The 17,268-nt window shown below is 58.5% G+C and overlaps 6 protein-coding genes across 6 annotated transcripts; 3 read left to right on the plus strand and 3 right to left on the minus strand.

Moving 5' to 3' along the window:
• Window positions 1-574: 574 nt before the first annotated feature.
• B0H64DRAFT_62252 (glycine cleavage system P-protein-domain-containing protein) lies at window positions 575-4,280 on the plus strand. The gene is made up of 4 exons (XM_062808524.1): window positions 575-646; window positions 718-3,380; window positions 3,439-3,963; window positions 4,017-4,280. The coding sequence occupies exons 2-4, from the start codon at window positions 776-778 to the stop codon at window positions 4,085-4,087; spliced, it is 3,201 nt and encodes a 1,066-aa protein (XP_062653807.1). The 5' UTR covers window positions 575-646; window positions 718-775; the 3' UTR covers window positions 4,088-4,280.
• A 386-nt stretch (window positions 4,281-4,666) lies between these two features.
• B0H64DRAFT_413177 (WD40-repeat-containing domain protein) lies at window positions 4,667-6,326 on the plus strand. Its single transcript, XM_062804964.1, has one exon. It carries the CDS (start codon window positions 4,803-4,805, stop codon window positions 6,294-6,296), a length of 1,494 nt encoding a protein of 497 aa, XP_062653808.1. The 5' UTR covers window positions 4,667-4,802; the 3' UTR covers window positions 6,297-6,326.
• A 608-nt stretch (window positions 6,327-6,934) lies between these two features.
• B0H64DRAFT_421138 (uncharacterized protein) lies at window positions 6,935-9,227 on the minus strand (the record flags this gene model as incomplete). The annotated part of the gene is made up of 3 exons (XM_062805514.1): window positions 6,935-8,533; window positions 8,846-9,059; window positions 9,118-9,227. 3 exons carry the CDS (start codon window positions 9,225-9,227, stop codon window positions 6,935-6,937), a joined length of 1,923 nt encoding a protein of 640 aa, XP_062653809.1.
• Window positions 9,228-9,336: 109 nt separating this feature from the next.
• Window positions 9,337-9,971, plus strand: B0H64DRAFT_62308 (uncharacterized protein). Its single transcript, XM_062808525.1, has one exon. The coding sequence runs from the start codon at window positions 9,518-9,520 to the stop codon at window positions 9,857-9,859; it is 342 nt and encodes a 113-aa protein (XP_062653810.1). The 5' UTR covers window positions 9,337-9,517; the 3' UTR covers window positions 9,860-9,971.
• A 1,481-nt stretch (window positions 9,972-11,452) lies between these two features.
• On the minus strand, window positions 11,453-12,427 carry B0H64DRAFT_421139 (Alpha/Beta hydrolase protein; the record flags this gene model as incomplete). The annotated part of the gene is made up of 1 exon (XM_062805515.1): window positions 11,453-12,427. The coding sequence occupies one exon, from the start codon at window positions 12,425-12,427 to the stop codon at window positions 11,453-11,455; it is 975 nt and encodes a 324-aa protein (XP_062653811.1).
• Window positions 12,428-14,474: 2,047 nt separating this feature from the next.
• B0H64DRAFT_436842 (uncharacterized protein) lies at window positions 14,475-15,838 on the minus strand. The gene is made up of 3 exons (XM_062806208.1): window positions 15,185-15,838; window positions 14,787-15,126; window positions 14,475-14,749 (listed from the first exon to the last, which is right to left on the minus strand). Exons 1-3 carry the CDS (start codon window positions 15,528-15,530, stop codon window positions 14,527-14,529), a joined length of 909 nt encoding a protein of 302 aa, XP_062653812.1. The 5' UTR covers window positions 15,531-15,838; the 3' UTR covers window positions 14,475-14,526.
• Window positions 15,839-17,268: the final 1,430 nt, after the last annotated feature.

Below are 17,268 nucleotides of genomic sequence, written 5' to 3' on the forward strand. Positions count from 1 at the left end.
TTGGTTTGGTGGGTGTGGATGGAGGTCGGAGTCTGAATGCGCTGCACGTCGGAAACAGCCCAAAATCCAGATTTTTTTGGGTGTTGCTTCCGGGGTCAGTGACGCCATGCCGGGAAAGGCGGGTCTCCTCTCCCCCGTCCCTACCGGGCCACGCAGGGGCTTGGCACAGACCGTTTTGTTCCCCAACCGTTCCCACGTTGGCGAACTGCAGCGCAACAATCACGACAGGGCTCCCTGAACACCGGCGGCCCGAGAATACCCGAATCGGTTACCTTATCAGTTCCTCGAAAAGATGCTACCAGGGGCCGAACCAGAGCCGAGGAGGCGACGACCGATAGCGGTGGATTTTGTGCGATCTGCTGACTCCCTGGTGAAGCGTTGTCCGACCGGGACCTTACCGACCCTCTGCCACTTCATTAACAGTCGCCGTCCCATCTTTCCCATTCCCCTGGGCGAGAAGCGGCAGATCCGGGGTCAATTGGAGATTCATGAGGGGCAGCTTTTTGAATTTCTGACGTCAATTGCAACCGGCTGTTCCTGGTCTTGGCATTCTGACATTCGCCATCTTTTCTTCCATCTTCCCGACTCGGGTCCCGACTTGCGGAGTGGCGGTAGGCGGTGTTTCAAGGGAGGAAACAGTCAAGAAGTAGGTGATACATTGTTTCCTACTTTTTTTTCTTTTTTTTTTCCTTAGGATGTCCCGACTGACAGTTCCAGTTTTTGAAATTGGGGCTTCTCAATTTCTCGGCTTCCCGCCCACTTACAACGAGCAACAATGACTGCATCACGGCAAATTGGCCGTCTTGGCCGGTCCCTGGGTGCTTCCGTGCTCGCATCTCGAGCCGCTGCACCTGTGGGACGGCCATGGACCTACGCATCTTGCTCACGGAGCACTGCTATCAGGTGGACGAGCTCGGCCACTGACACAACCCGGGCACGCCCCTTCGTCAGGCTACCGGAACTCTTCCCGACTCACGAGAACTTCGCGGGCCGTCACATCGGCCCCGACGACGACAGCTCCCATCAGATGCTCAAGGCGCTCTCCCCACCGGTCGAGTCCATGGACAAGTTTATCCAGCAGGTCATCCCCGCCGATATCCTCTCGTCCCGTGAGCTCTTCCCGCGCCGCCGAGACTCGTTCGACTCGGCCGCCAGCCGGGCCACCAAGGAAGGCCACCAGGAATGGGAGGTGCTGGCCCTTGGGCGGGCTGCTGCCGAGAGCAACGAGTCTAGCAGGAAGAACTTCATCGGTGCCGGCTACTACGGCACCATCACCCCCGAGGTGATCAAGCGCAACGTGCTCGAAAGCCCCGCCTGGTACACCAGCTACACCCCCTATCAACCCGAGATCAGCCAAGGTCGCCTCGAGTCGCTACTGAATTTCCAAACTCTGGTCTCGGACTTGACCGGCCTCCCCATGTCGAACGCCAGTCTCCTAGACGAGGGCACTGCCGCCGCCGAGGCCATGACGGTGTCGATGAATGCCCTCCCCACGTCCAGGGCTAAGCGCCCCGGCAAGACCTACGTCGTCGACAAGAACGTCCACCTCCAGACGCTGAACGTATTGCGCAGCCGTGCTGAAGGGTTTGGCATCAACGTTCGGGTGATGGACCTGTCGACCTCCGATTTCTCCGAGTTGGAGAGCGTAGGGGATGATTTGGTTGGTGCGCTGGTTCAGTACCCAAACACCTACGGCCAAGTGCGCGGCTTCAAGGGGCTTGCCGACGCCGTACACAAGCAGGGCGCGCTTCTCAGCGCCGCTACCGACCTGTTGGCCCTCACGGTGCTGACACCGCCCGGGGAGTGGGGTGCAGATATCGCGTTTGGCAATTCCCAGCGGTTCGGTGTTCCCTTGGGATTCGGCGGTCCCCATGCCGCCTTCTTCGCTATTACAGACAAGCACAAGAGGAAGATGCCTGGTCGTCTGATCGGTGTCTCGAAGGATCGCCTCGGGGATCGGGCTCTCAGACTGTCTCTACAGACCAGAGAGCAGCACATCAGGAGAGAGAAGGCTACGAGCAACGTCTGCACGGCGCAAGCGCTGCTGGCCAACATCAGCGCCTTTTACGCTGTGTACCACGGCCCTGGGGGTTTAAAGAAGATCGCCGAAAGATGCAGCCTGGGCGCAAGAGTTGTCCAGTATGCTGCTCGTCATTTCGGGCTTGACTCCGGATCGGACGCGGTGGCTTTTGATACTGTTGTTATTTCCTGCCCTGGCAAGGCCCAAGAGATCAAGAACCTCGCCAGGGATGAGGGCATCAACATCCGGCAGGATGGTTCTGATAGTGTCATCATCAGCATTGACGAGACTGTCGAGGAGCGCGACCTTCTCGCTTTGATCAAGGTGTTCGCCCAGACTGGCGGTAGCAACGGCACGGGGTCACTCGCAGAATACGCCCCGCTTCTCGAACAGTTTCTCGAAGCCTCTCAGTCTGCCACCGCCCTCGGGCACATTCCCGAACCTCTGCGCCGACAGTCTGCCTACCTCACGCATCCCGTTTTCAATACGCATCACTCCGAAACCGAGCTTCTCCGATACATCCACCACCTACAATCCAAGGATTTGTCTCTCGTTCACTCGATGATCCCCCTCGGGTCGTGCACCATGAAGCTCAACGCCAGCACCGAGATGGCTCTCATCACGCTTCCCGGCTTTTCCAATGTCCACCCGGCGGCCCCCGCCGAGGAGACCAAGGGATATCGCGACATCATTAACGCACTGGAAGATCAGCTCAAGGAGATCACCGCCATGGACGGCGTGTCTCTGCAGCCGAACTCGGGCGCTCAGGGTGAATTCGCCGGTCTCCGCGCCATCCGCAAATACCACGAGAGCCGGGGCGAGCTCAAGCGTGACCTTTGCCTCATCCCCGTCTCGGCCCACGGCACGAACCCGGCGTCGGCGGCTATGGCGGGCATGCGCGTCCTGCCGGTCAAGTGCGACACCAAAACGGGCAACCTGGACTTGGCCGACCTTGAGGCCAAGTGCGCGCAGCACTCGAGTCAGATCGGCGCCATGATGATCACGTACCCGAGCACCTTTGGAGTGTTTGAACCACAGATCAAGAAGGTGTGCGAGATTGTGCACGCCCACGGCGGGCAGGTGTACATGGACGGCGCGAACCTGAACGCCCAGATTGGGTTGTGCTCGCCAGGTGAAATCGGCGCTGACGTGTGCCACTTGAACTTGCACAAGACTTTCTGTATTCCCCACGGCGGCGGAGGCCCCGGAGTTGGGCCCATTTGCGTCAAGAAGCATCTGATTGACCACCTCCCGACCAAGGACGTGAAGAATGTCGAGGACCCGAACCACCCGGTCAGCAGCGCGCCATACGGTAGCTCTAGCATTCTGCCCATCAGCTGGGCGTACAACGCGATGATGGGTAAGCGACCCCCTTATGTGTTCCCCAAGCAGTGAGTGACTGACATTTTGTAATCCAGGCGGAGAAGGGCTCAAGAAAGCAACCACCATCACGCTCCTGAACGCGAACTACCTCCTCAGCAAGCTTAAGCCGCACTACCCTATCCTATACACCAACAACCACGGCCGGTGCGCGCACGAATTCATCCTCGACGTGCGCCCGTTCCAGGACAGCGCGGGCGTCGAGGCCATCGACATTGCCAAGCGTCTGCAGGATTACGGCTTCCACGCGCCCACCATGAGCTGGCCGGTCGCCAACACGCTCATGATTGAGCCGACCGAGTCCGAGTCCAAGGAGGAGTTGGACCGGTTTGTCGAGGCGCTGGTCAATATTCGGCAAGAAATCCGCGAGGTCGAGGAGGGCAAGGCGCCGAGACAGGGCAATGTGCTCAAGATGGCGCCGCATCCCATGGCGGATATCATCTCCGGGGATGGTGAGGCTGGGGCCAAGTGGGACAGGCCGTATACGCGGGAGAGGGCGGCCTACCCTGCGGCGTGGTTGAAGGAGAAGAAGTTCTGGCCGAGCGTGGCGCGGGTTGATGACAGTGAGTTCTCTTTATCCCGTCGGTGTTAGATGTGGTTGCTGACAACTCGGTAGCATATGGTGACCTCAACCTGTTCTGCACCTGCCCGCCTGTCGAGGACACCACCGGCGAGGACCAGTCCTAGGTGCAGGTATTAACACACACCAAGGGACTACAACAAGCAAAAATCAGGCGCATTTGGGAATTCATCATTTACGCAGCGGGGGCAAATCGGCTTTCTTCAACACTTCAAGGTTCAACCACCCATATACCCAACCAGCATGCGTCGAGCATTGGAAACGGACTTCAACCAGGACGGGGGGCTTCAACGGGGACTTCAACGGGGACTTTCAACCAAGGAAAACGGAAGCGTTAGCATACTTGCTTTTCAACACACATGACATGATAACGGATGGAGAGGGATCTGGACCGGTTAGCGGACGGAGTTCAACACGGGTAGAGGCATAGAGGATCGCGTTAGTTCAGGCACGAAGCCGATTTCTAATCCACGTTTAGTGTACCCATAAGTTTCAAAGTCCCACGAAGAAGTTGCGCGATCGAAGACGAGGTACCTCATGTCCAGGATCTGGATCTTGGAAACCCCCTGAACCCCTTGGAAGCAGTGGCGGAGGGTTGGGGTTGCTTATCAAGCAGGAGGGCAGATTGCAAGGATTAAAAATCACGACCCCGCCATCATCCCACTTTCTTGACTTTGACTTTATCACGGTACCTCTCCGCTGCGGAACTGCTTGGTGCTTGGGGATTGCGACGCAAGACAATATATACTTCTCCCTGTACCCTACCCTAATTTTCTAATTTTCTCCCAATCCGGGCATATACCAGCTCCTGCCAACGCCACAATGTCGTCCTCAAACCCCCACCGCGACGAACCCGAGGACGATGCCGAGATCGAGATGCTCGCCGAGGACGACGTCCACGAGATGGTTGAGGATGCCGATGACGACGGTGATATGGCCATGGGCTCCGACGAGGAGGGAGAGGAGATACTCCTGCAAAATGACAGCATTGCCTACTTCGACGGCCACAAAGACTCGGTCTTTGCCATCGCCCAACATCCGCTCTATCCGAACGTGATCGCCACAGGCGGCTCCGAGGGCGACGCCGATGATGCCCCAGGAAAGGGCTACGTGATCGACACCTCGGCCGCCGCCTCTCGTCCGGTCCTCCCACCGAGCTACAACTCCGACCCCGATGCCCCACAAACGACCGAGCTGCAGCCGCTCTTCGCTATCGATGGCCACACCGACAGCATCAACGCGCTGACCTTTACTCTGCCGCGCGGTGAATTCCTCGTTAGCGGCGGCATGGACGGCCGTTTGCGCGTCTACGCAACCTCCGTCTCCCAGAGCTCCGCCCAGTTCAAGTTCCTCGCCGAGTCCCAAGAAACCGAAGAGATCAACTGGCTCCTACCGTGCCCGTCGGCCGACTACCCAAACACCATCGCCCTCGGCGCCTCCGACGGCTCCGTCTGGGTTCTGACCCTCGACGCCTCGGACCCGTCCAACCCGATCCAGATCGTCCAATCCTACTTCCTACACACCGGGCCCTGCACTGCCGGCGCATGGACGCCCGATGGCCTTCTCCTGGCGACAGTCAGCGAGGACGCCTCTCTGCACGTCTTCGACGTCTGGGGCGCCGCCACCGCCAAGTCCCTCGTCACCGACAACGGCCAGACCGTCGTCTCCCTCACCGACGCCGACCAGCGCTTCGCCGTCGAAGGCGGCCTCTACTCCGTCGCCATCTCCCCGTCAGGCGGGCTCCTCGCCGCAGGCGGCGCCGCCGGCGCCATCCGCATCGTCAGCCTCCCGCGCCTCTCCTCCCAGCAGCAGGGCCCCGCCCAACCGCAGCGAAACACCGAAAACCAAGCGGGCACGATCCTCGCAGCCCTAGCCGCGCAGCAGGACGGCGTGGAATCGCTGGCCTTCTCCCCCAACCCGGCCACCCCGCTGCTCGCGGCGGGTTCGGTCGACGGCAGCATCGCCGTCTTTGACCCGTCCCGCTCCTTTGCCCTGCGCCGCCACCTCAAGGGCGCCCACGACGGCGAGTCGGTCGTGCGCGTCGACTTTGTGCGCGCCGCGCCGGCGGCCGCCGCAGCCGGCTGGCTGCTGACCTCGTGTGGACTGGACGGTGTGGTGCGCCGTTGGGACCTCAGGGGTGCTACGGCCAGTCAGGCGGCTGTGGCGGGGGCTGCGTCGTCGGGGCTGGTGAAGGAGTGGAAAGGCCACCGCGGTGGTGGGGACGGGGGTGGTGTGCTGGGGTTTGTGCAGGGGGAGACGGGGGAGAGGGTTGTGACGGCGGGGGATGATGGGGTTGTGTTGGTTTTTGAGGCGTAGAATAAGGGTGGTCGGTATATACCTGGGCGAGCGATGCATGTGTGTTGGGGGGTGGTTAGATAGAAATGGGGTTGTGGAAGACGTGCATTCGGCCGGCGTTTGGGGAATAAAAGGCGATTTGATCAGGTCGATATCACCCTCTTGGAGTATGGTATGACATCCTGTGGGTTGGGGGTTGGGAGACAGTTCAACGGGATGAAATCTAGTGTCATCAGGGAGGTTCTTCGAGGTTTCGTTTCACCAGAGTAAGTCGACCTGTTCTCAACAAACAGGCTATCGAGGTCTAAGGAGATCAAGTCTATTACCACTAAGCAGGCTATTCGAGGTATCAAAGGATAGTAAAGGGCCTCAGGGCCAAGGGAACCGTGAACTCTAACCCAAAAACCCAACAAGAGCAAATAAAAGAATAATACCAAATGGTAACAAAAAAGAGGTCGCCGCAGAGGCTGTTAAGGAGAGTAAGAAGCAAGAAATAACCAAGAAGAGAAAAAAAAAAACAACCCGAGAAACCCATTCCAACCTCTCACCTCACCCATTTTCATCAGCACCCCTCTCTCCCTACCCCTGAGTCCTCCCATCAACACCCTTCCCAGTCAACCCCCCTAAGCCACTTCCCCATCCACCCCAAAAGCATCCCTCTAGCAATCCTCCCTCACGGGCACCTCCTGGCACGAGTCCGGTCCCGGATGCGGGCTCGAGCAGAGGGTATCACACTCGACACCGGGCGCGACAAAGACGCGATAATCCTGGCCCTCGAAGCGCAGGCGGAACTGGCGCTGGTCGGTGGGCAGCAGGCCGTTGGCGCGGTAACCCGCGCGGCAGGCGCAGTAGTTGCGCTCGCCGGGGGCGACGATGCACGACGTCGTGATGGTGCACTTGTTGAAGAAGGGGTTGGGGTTGCACGTCTCGCAGTGGCCGGGCGAGGTGGTCGGCTTGTTCTTGCAGTGCGAGTCGCACGACGACCACTCGTGCCCGTTGTTGTCCGCGCCGTCGTCGCACTCCTCGCCGGCGTCCACTTTGCCGTCGCCGCAGCGCGGATCCGGGGTGTTGTTGTTGTCGCAGCCGCTGTGGCAGGTGCGGAGCGTGCAGGCTGTTGTGCAGTTGCTGCCGGCGAGGCCGTTCATGTAGCCGTCGTCGCACTCCTCGTCGGGGTACTCGACCACGCCGTTGCCGCAGACGGGCGGGCGGGGCGGGCCGCAGGGCTCCTTGAGCGTGCAGGTGCTGGTGCAGCGGCTGGCGGGCGTGCCGTTGAGCTCGGTGCCGTCGTCGCACTCCTCGGGCCACTCCGAGATGCCGTTGCCGCAGACGGGGCCGCCGGATGCCCACTGGCAGTCCTTGCCGCAGCGCCAGTCGGGCTTGCCGTTCTTGTCGGCGCCGTCGTCGCACTGCTCGCCGGGCTGGACGATGCCGTCGCCGCACTCGCCGCAGGGGGTGGTGTTGGTGGTGCAGTTGGCCGAGCAGTCCGCGCCGGGGGCGCCGTTGAGCTGCCAGCCGAGGTCGCACTCCTCCTGGGGTTTGTCGACGATGCCGTCGCCGCAGTAGCCGCAGATGGTGCAGTCGGTCGCGCAGCCGCTGTTGTAGGCGCCGTTGTGCGGGCCGGCGTCGCATTCCTCGCCGTGCTCGACCTTGCCGTTGCCGCAGATAGGGGTCGCCTTGCATTCCTTGGAGCATCCGGAGTTGGGCTTGCCGTTGGCGTCGCCGAGGTCGCACTCCTCACCCTCTTCGACCTTGCCGTTTCCGCAGACGCAGATGGGAGCCTTCTTGCACTCCTTGGAGCAGCCGGAATCGGGCTTGCCGTTGTTCTCGCCCGCATCGCACTCCTCGCCATGCTCAACCTTTCCGTTTCCGCAGACTGCGACGGTCTTGCACTCCTTGGAGCACCCAGAGTTGTGCTTGCCGTTCTCATGGCCTAGGTCACACTCCTCGCCAGCTTCGACCTGTCCGTTGCCGCAAACCGCGCACTTCTTGCAGTCCTTGGTGCATCCAGTGTTCGGCTGGCCATTGTCATGGCCCAGGTCGCACTCCTCACCAGGCTCAACCTTGCCATTGCCGCACTCAGCAACCTTCTTGCATTCCTTGGAGCAGGTGGAGCCCGGCTTGCCGTTGTTATCGCCCTCGTCGCACTCCTCTCCGTGCTCGGCGTGGCCGTTGCCGCAGACAGGCGTCTTCTTGCACTCAGCAGAGCAGCCCGAGTTCCACTTGCCGTTGTCGTGGCCCAAATCGCACTCTTCGGGAGCCTCGACCTTGCCGTTGCCACAAACCGCGCACTTCTTGCAGTCCTTGGTGCATCCAGAGCCGGGCTTGCCGTTGTCGTGGCCGGCATCGCATTCTTCGCCGTGCTCAACCTGGCCGTTGCCACAGACGGGTGCCTTCTTGCACTCGGCGGTGCAGCCGGAGTTAGGCTTGCCGTTTTCCTTACCGAGATCACACTCCTCGCCCGCTTCCACGTGGCCGTTGCCACAGACAGACACCTTCTTACACTCGGCGGAGCACGCGGAGCCGGGCTTGCCGTTGTCGTGGCCGGCGTCACACTCCTCGGGGGCCTCGACCTTGCCGTTGCCGCACACGGGGAGGCACTTGCAGTCGGCGGAGCAGCCCGAGTTGGGCTTGCCGTTGTCGTGGCCGGCATCGCACTCCTCGCCCTCGTCGACCTTGCCGTTGCCGCAGACGGCGACGATCTTGCAGTCGGTGCTGCACCCGCTGTTGGCGGCGCCGTTGAGCTTGGCGCCGAGATCGCACTGCTCATGGGGGGCTTGGACGATGCTGTGCTGTGTTAGTGATACTGGCCGAAGATGTTGGAGTGGATGCCTGCTTCACTTACCCATCGCCGCAGACGCCTCCGCAGACGCCATTAGGGCAGTCGGTGGGAGATGTAGGAGAAGCCACCGCTCCTCCGACGAGGAGGGCGAGGAAAAGGGTGCTGTAGAGCATGATGTGTGCTCAGAAGTGTTCTACCCCGATGTAAGATGAGATGAGGTGAGAAAGGCTGATGCCAGAAGGAGTAGAGATTGGTGATGATGCGATGAGGATGGTGAAACAAACTCCTGGAACTCACGTCCGGACTCAAAGATTTATAGACATATTCGATCACCGGAGTCTTGCTCTCGGATGGTTCGCGACACACCGACACGAAGGCTGCCATGCGTTCCCGTCCCCATCCAAGAATAACTCGAGCTTCGGAGTTCAATGTTCAGCTCGACGGCTGATGTGGCTTGTCATGAATGGCTTCGGTTCGGAGCTTGAGTTGTTTGCTGTACATCGTGATGCTGCCACTAGCAGTAGGATTCGACAGTCGGTCCCCGAGGCCAATCCGGGCACTCGGAAGTTCAGCCCGTCTAGCTAGACAACGGCCGGGGCGGGGCGTAGTGCAGCCGCATGGCATCGGCACAGTGGGTAGACACCGGTGCACTGGTGTCTTTGCCGGACTAGTGGTGGCTCATGGCCATCATGCACGTGGTAGTTGGGCGAAGAGTAAACAATATTCTCCGATTGGCTTCGATTTGGGTTCCTCTGGGGGGGCCAGAGCTGTACCGGCATTACGGCATTGCCATCATGAGGTGTGATCAAATATCGGGATGACTCTAGCTTCTCATGGAAGAATAGATTGCATGCAGGGCGCTGCCACCCCCATCACCGAGGCCATGCTGTTGCTATCGGAGGTAAGAGAAGGTAGGAGTGATGCCCGAGTGATCCAACATGATGGCGGTGAGGCAGTGCAGAGAATGCCTGAGCTGTTCGAACTATTACTTGCTCTGTTGACCTGCCTGTCTCCTGGTATTGGCTGTGTCTCACCTTGTTGGTCCGAAGATATCAGCCACGGTCTGTTGTCTGCAACCACCAGCATATGCATATGCAATCCTGAATCTGGGGAACGAGCTGGCATATTCACTCTACCCAATGGAAAGAGACACGTTTCTTACGTAAACCAGTCCCGGTGTCTTGCCTCTCGGGCTGTGCACGCCTCCCTTCCCAGCCTTATGGTTATGACCCTGCGGTCGAGCTCTATTGGTTGACGACACTACATCAGCCCTCGGGAGTCGTTCGTAGCCCCAAGCCCAGGAGGGTACCTAAACCCGATCTCCGATGCGGGGAGGGGTGGCCTTGTTGCGTCAATCGCAGACTCGCACTGCTGGTCGCAGTGCTGGTCGCAGTGTTGTCCAAGGCTCGAGTTGGGGGCGGTGGCAGGGAAACTGTCAAATTCGATTCGTATATCGGGACTCGGCAGTCGTGGTGGAAAAGCTATTAATAGCGGTCAGCTGTTGGTCGGCGAAGAGGGCCAACACGACTCGGACGACACCAACACGCAAAGCCCAAGCGTTGTTTCTCAGCCTCAGTTCCCGAATCCCAACGGCCGCATGCGACAGACCGAGAAGCGTGATGCCGGTTGATGTGATTGGCGGGGAGACGCCGAAGCGCCCAAGAAGATTGAATCCTCGAAGCCAGTTGTACAAGCTTCGTTGGACTCGATTCGACTCAGCGTGGGGCACCAACAAGTCTGCCAATCGGGTATTTTTTGGCTGCTGCATTTTCAGATAATTGACGAAAGAAGCGCGCCTAAATCGACGGCGTGCATGAGTGTCGATGGAAACAAAACATGAGTGGCTCATTTGTCGAAAATAAGTGGCAACATATTAACGAGTGTTGATGACAAGAGTTGGTTGCCGTGTGAGAGTTGTGAGACTCGAGGGAAATTCAAAAAGCTCACCGACTAGCCTTCCTTCGATCCAAGTGACTGGAGAAGAAATTCAGATGAAAGACGCGAGGTTATCGCGGGCGAGAGTTGCGTAGGTGGCTTGGTTGAACAAGAGCCACCTCACAAACAAAAAGAATTGGTATGCTTGGAGTGTTGGTCCGAGTTTGACTTCCGACTCCATTATGGCCCTTTGCTCTTCCCAGTTCCCCTCAGCCAAGTCGGGTAGGTAGGTAGGAGGTACCTTCCAAGTCAAGCAATTAGAGGAGTCAAAACACAAGGCGCTCCTGGCTTTGAATCCACTGGACCGACCGGATACTGAGTCTTAAGAGTTTTTGACAGTCACTTTCAGTTATCTTCAGCTTAGTTTGGCCCGGGAATCGCATAACTTGATGAAGATGAAGGCTGCGCTGCTCGCACTTTTATGCATTTCTGTTTCTTATCTGTCCCTTCCCCAACCCACTCATCACAACTTCGAATCCAACCACTCATGCACCTTCTCAAAAGTCTCCCCCGCCGTGTAATGCAGCGTCAAGTCGTGCCCCGTGTTCTCAGGCGCAAAGTAGTCATAGCTCTCCGCATCCGGGAACGCATCCGCCGTCGCAATCAAGTGCTCCTCGCACTTCTCCTTGGGCGTCTCGCAGAAGAAGGCATCCTCCACCGACGTCACAGCCAGCACCGGGCCCGTGTACCCAACCGCCGGCCCCAGGATCGCCGCCAACGCCCCAATCTCCCCCACCGTCAGCGTATCCTCATACGCAAAGTCCACCGGCGGAATCGCCGCATCATACCCGCCCACATAGAACGTCTCCGTCCTTTGCGTCTCGTCTGTCATGACAACATACCCCTTCGCCAAATCCGCCCCGAACCGCGCCGGGTCGTGGTCCGCCGCGCTCGCCCACGACGCCTCAATCATATCCGAGAAGTCAAAGTAGCTGCTGTAGCCGGCCAGCACCAGCGCGTCAGCATCAGCAGGGTACTGCGCGCCCAGCGCCGCGCCCAGGAACGCCCCGTACGAGTGGCCCACGAATGCCACCTTGTCGTACGCCCGGCCCAGGACGCTGTTGAGCGGCGAGGCGGCGTCGCGCGCGCCCGCGAAGATCTCGTGCATGATGTCGATTTGGACTTGGGGTTGGACGACGGAGAGCGGGTCTGGGCGTTGTGGGTTGGCGCCGTGGCCGAGCCGGTCGAGCGCGAGGGTCGCGTAGCCGCGGGAGGTCGCTGCCGTGTGCCAGCTGTAGTCGGCGGGCGAGAAGCCCATGCCCGCCCACATGGTCTTGTTGTAGGTGATGCCGTGGACGAGGACCTGGAGGGCTTTGGGTTCGGTGGTGGTGTCCTTGGGCGTGCAGTAGGTGCCCTTGATGGTGAAGGTGTCGGATACGGTGAGGGTGCCGTTGGTGGCCGCCGGGGTGCCGCGCCAGACGGAGCGCATGAAGTCCATGATGGCCGTGGTGTTGGTCGGGTCCGGCGGGGACGAGAATTGGACGTTTTCGCTGGTGACGGGGACGTCGAAGGAGACTTCGCTGCATACGGCCGAGCAGCCGGCTACGGCGCGGGCAGAGGCGCCGGGAAGGGCGAGCCCCAGGAGGGCGAGGTCGTGGCGCATGGTGTTGGTGGTTTGGTTTGTGGTTGGTAAGTGGTTGTTGTGTCTCAAGTTGTTGTAACGACGTTCATAAATTCTTTACTAATGGCTGGCAGGTTCTACGACAACGGAGTGATCCCGCGGCTCCCCTTCTTTCCACGACAGCTTCCACTCAGCGGTGACCGCGGTGTGTCACTCGGGTTTATATACACCATCCTGTGTACCCCATCATCTCCCTCGCGCTTCCTATTTGGCGGACGCGCATCGCTCGATTACTGCGGCGCAGGGGCTTCCATGCTCGGCTCCATGCCGTTGGGGCTCTCGTCCTCGCGCGGCCTCGTTCTCCTTGCACAAATCGTGGGTCGTTACCCCTGCCGGCGGGCTGAAGTCCCTGCAAGAGAGTTCCGTTGTGGATTCGGGGATGCCACCGAAGCGGGGAAAGTTCCCAAATCCGACGGGGAGCCGGGTTTCGTGGGGGTTAGCGTGGCAGGCGGGACGGAAAGCATGGAAGTTCTTACAGCATCGAGCGGTTTGTTTGTGCAACCCGATGCCGGGCCGCCAGACATGCATTGCCTTTCTTTTCCCCGTTTCGCCGATGCCCCCTCTGCCTTTGCTATAGGCTGCAAGCTGGCAACTCAAACGAAGGGACAGTGTCCATGGGACGGGCGGGTCGCTTCTTCCCGTCCCCCTCATCCCTACATGTGTCTGACCTTGAATGAGGTAGCAAGTGATATACAGCAATCTCCAAACCTGGAACAGCGGATTCGTAGCGCGGATCCAGCGGGGCTGAGGCAAGCAACACGCGGGCAGGACCGGAAATGGTTCCATGAGTGCAATTTGCTTGCAGATGGAAAGGCCTCAAAGAGGGCATTTGGAAACCCCCTTCTCCACCCCGAAATCCGGCTCTGCAGGCATTTACGGCCTGGAACCGGCGGTTCCGAACATTGTCGGGCGTCGCTCCATCCTGGGCCGGCTATTGATGCAGAAGCGGCACGTTGGTTACCTTGTGAGATATACAAGGTAAGCGTTCAGATTATGAACGCAAGGATGAACGAGCATGCTCTCTTTCTTTCCCCTCATTTATCGTCCGGGCCCAGAGCTAACCGAGGCTTGTTCACGAAGCGAGCTGGCCCCGGAGCGGCTCCGGCGGAGCCCGGCAACCCCCAGCGCGCCCCCCTGGCCAGGCGCGAACAAGCCCCCACCCTGGTCCTCGTGGCAGCCCCATTCCTCCGATTGGACCTTTTCCGCTCGCTTCCTCTTCGCTTCCTCTTCGCTTCCACACAGCCGGGACCGCATCAACATCACTGGGCAATATTTCGAGCTAATATAGGCGAGATGCGCGGGTTGCGGGTATCTGAGACAACAGAGTGGCGGCTCTTACAGCTTTTGACATGAGAGATGGAGGTAGAAACGGACGTGAAGTAGTTATCAATGGCTCGCGGGAGGTTGCGGGAAGTGGAGGAGATGGAACCGGGGAGAGAAAGGATTCAAAGGAATGGGAAAGAGAAAGGGAAAAGAGAAGAGAGAACAACATGTGGAAAAACCACCATCACCACAAACATTCTTCACTTCGGCAAACATTTTTCACTTCGACACCCATAAATAGCCTTTGCTCTCCGAAAGCTGCATGGTCACCTGCAGCTTCGAAAAAGGGAGTTGGAAAACCCACCCCCTTCACCGACTGGAAAGTTTGACTCCCCCGACAAACTGCATTGCGTTTCTCAACGTCTCCCTTTGCTCCTGCTGTAAGTAACACCCTAAGCCTCTAACAATGGTGGGTAGGCTCTGGAGCCCGAAGAGCGAAGTGGTTATTATTTCATTTTAGTCACTGTTAGGATGAACAAGAACAAGAACAAGAATTGAATCGAAGATGACGCAGAAAAAAAGCCAAACTCCGGGCCTGACACCCAAAGTTTATGCGGTTTGCAACTCTCGCGTACCCCTTTCCACCTACCCAGTCAACCACCCCAGACCCAAACGTGCTTCCCAACTCCATTCATGGTGGCTGTCGACTCCTGCTTGCCGTATAACCTCTCATTGGCTCGTATGGCAACGTTTTTGAATTCCTCCACATTCTTGCTCCAGTATTTTCTCGACCAGGAGAACGGCAAAGCGGGCGTCCAACCGGATCCTCCGTGACCGAAGTTGTGCACCAGGCGGAACTTGGCTCTCTCGTCGACCCTAACCTTGGCGTTCTTCTTGGTGGAGGGACGGAGACCCTCTGCGAGGGGGGTATTCGGGCACCAGGCCGGCATGGCGCAGGCGTGGAATAAAGTCGCCAGAGCGGTCCCGCATGGGCTCAACCTCAGGCGACTCTGGGGTCAAGTTCTTGTCGTAGTTGTTGGGCTGGATAACGGAGCCGATGTAGGGAATATCGTCGCTACGAGGCAGGATCAGGATGGTCTGGGTTTGGAAGCCGTTGGCATCTCCCTGAGTGGGGACCAGGTAGGAGTCGTTGAGGTGCCGAAACTGACCTTTGCGGGCGTCGTCGACCACTAGGACTGCCCTGCAAACAGGATACACGTCGGGGTCCTTCATCAACTCTCCGGCACCGAGACCTGTTGCGTTCACGATGGCATCTCCGCGATGATACTTTAGCAGCTGCCCCCCCAAAACCCAAATGCGGCTTCTTCTCGTCTTTGAAAGTTCGGGTTTCCAGGATCGTGCCCTTGGCATTCACCATGGCCATGAGGTATGCCATTGACTTGTCAATATTGAGGATGGGGGATTGGTGGGTGTAGCCGCTTATGAGACCAGTCTTCGCCATCTCGACCACATCCTCGGCTTCGAACCCGGCCGACTTGTCTTTCAGGTCCTCGTACTTCTTGAGGTATGGTCTCTGACTGCATGTGCCCTGGAGGACCTTCAAGTTTCCATTCGGGCGTTTCGTGCGGATAATCTCGCGAAGGGTCTCGCCCCCATTGACCTCCTGGACAGTCGGTCTGCTCTCCTCAACCGTCATGGTGTGTTATTGGGGCGAAAAGTGATTTTGAGCTTGCTTAGCGAGTTTTCACGAAAGGTGCTCAGACGCGGGTGGTGGTAAGTGAGGCACAATGTGATTTCGGTGTGGACTCTAATGGTTCATCTTGCCTCTTCGGTTCGGACTTGGTATGTACATACCTAACCAGTTCGGCTGTGAGACAAGACTGCTGTGATTCCTTTGTTTTTGACCAGAGCTCTTAAGTCAGCAGGCCGTCTTCCCAGCGCTTCAAGTTTCAAGGAGGCGTTAGTATCGAGACGAATGCTCCGGTTCCATTCCATCAACCGCTTCCACTTCTTAGTTGCATTGCTAGGTTGTTGGAATGTCGTCGTGATGTGTCTCATGCCGGGCAATCGCAAAGGTTGTGATGTTGACCTAAACGAGTCATTCGGGTACGTAAATTGACTGCTGCTGCAGGCAAGATCGCAGCTGAAAATGTTCCAAGGGTCCCATAAGGCACCAAGTCGGCTGATACTAGAGGAGCAGACTGCCATGCTCTACCGCCATAACCGCATGTTCTTGCGCCGATTGTACGATCTGTGTGTAGCGAGCCAACTCGTTTATGATTACTTAGACATGTGCCGACTCTTCTGGTTTCATAAGGGCGTCTTGCAAAGACCTTGCGGTATCGGCATCTACGGTGTGCTTGATAGCCAACGTCAACCCGAGATGTCCACACGAGAATGGGGGAATTGGGCTCAACATCAAGTGACCCTCCAGCTGCCGGCAGTTTATTCCTAGCCCGGTATTAATTTGCAGGTGGGTATGAAGACCAAGGACGACGGGGGCGACAAAGAAGGCGGAAGCGAGGTTCCCAAAAAGCGCAGGGTCAGCGAGGATGGGGGATAGGACTTTCGTTTGTTCTTAATAAAGATCGTGCTGGCTCGAGGAGATCTTGGTAAACGAACGTAAAGAAAAGAGCAGAGTAGCTGAAGAGGAACAGGATGCACCTATAGATAGGTACGCTGATATATATTTCTCTAGGAAGGGGTTGTGGACATCCAGACTCAAATCGAGCGCGTCTTGCCGGGCCTCCTCACCAACAACCTCCTCCTTATCGGTCCGGCCACCCGCCGCCCCAAGGCGCTCCTCGACCGGGAGTGCTTGTACGCGGCGTCCGTGGCTTTGACGCGCCGCTCGGTACTAGTCGCTGGTGGTCGGGGGGGCCAGCGGAGAGTTGATGCTGTTGGTGGATACCAGGTTAGGGGGACGGGTCGGCCTGCGAGGTGGAAGAGCGTCGGCGGATGATGAGGGCGGTGCTCGATCAGCGGCTGTGGGAGTTGTGGTTGCCATGGTGTGGAGCGGGGGCAGGCCGTGGGATGCAGGGTACCGAGAGGGCGAAGGGGGTGGGGAAGGAGGGTTATGGGGAGATGTTGTTCACGGTGAGCTTGCTGATGGCTTGTCTCCTGTGGCCGCGGTATCAACCAGAGACATGGTGGATATGGTGGAGGCGAAGTTTAGGCGTATCGGTGTTTGTGGGTGACGGAGGGGGCGTGCGTGTCTGTGTCTGCGTGCTTGTCTCGGTCTTTGTGTGCGTGGTCGTTTGCGGAAGATGTGTTCATGCATTTGTAATGCTGGGCGCAGGCGTGTAGGAGTATATGCGTTGGGCAAGAAGGCGGGCGGCGGATGCTTCGTTTGAACTGGACTTTGCCATTGTAAGCAACAGGAGACAAATAACTGGTAATTCTAAACGTACATTCCGATTCTATATGCTTCAACC

The sequence above is a fragment of the Chaetomium fimeti genome (assembly GCF_033439085.1).
Source record: "Chaetomium fimeti strain CBS 168.71 chromosome Unknown B0H64scaffold_14, whole genome shotgun sequence".
In the NCBI taxonomy this organism is placed as follows: Eukaryota; Fungi; Ascomycota; class Sordariomycetes; order Sordariales; family Chaetomiaceae; genus Chaetomium; species Chaetomium fimeti.

Coding starts and splice junctions, on each gene's coding strand:
- B0H64DRAFT_62252 (XM_062808524.1), top strand. CDS start 776: ATGACTGCATCACGGCAAATTGGCCGTCTTGGCCGGTCCCTGGGTGCT. Junction 3,381..3,438: donor GGCGTACAACGCGATGATGG/GTAAGCGACCCC, acceptor TTTGTAATCCAG/GCGGAGAAGGGCTCAAGAAA. Junction 3,964..4,016: donor CGTGGCGCGGGTTGATGACA/GTGAGTTCTCTT, acceptor ACAACTCGGTAG/CATATGGTGACCTCAACCTG.
- B0H64DRAFT_413177 (XM_062804964.1), top strand. CDS start 4,803: ATGTCGTCCTCAAACCCCCACCGCGACGAACCCGAGGACGATGCCGAG.
- B0H64DRAFT_62308 (XM_062808525.1), top strand. CDS start 9,518: ATGGCTTCGGTTCGGAGCTTGAGTTGTTTGCTGTACATCGTGATGCTG.
- B0H64DRAFT_436842 (XM_062806208.1), bottom strand. CDS start 15,530: ATGACGGTTGAGGAGAGCAGACCGACTGTCCAGGAGGTCAATGGGGGC. Junction 15,127..15,184: donor CGAGAAGAAGCCGCATTTGG/GTTTTGGGGGGG, acceptor TGAACGCAACAG/GTCTCGGTGCCGGAGAGTTG. Junction 14,750..14,786: donor GAATACCCCCCTCGCAGAGG/GTCTCCGTCCCT, acceptor CGCCAAGGTTAG/GGTCGACGAGAGAGCCAAGT.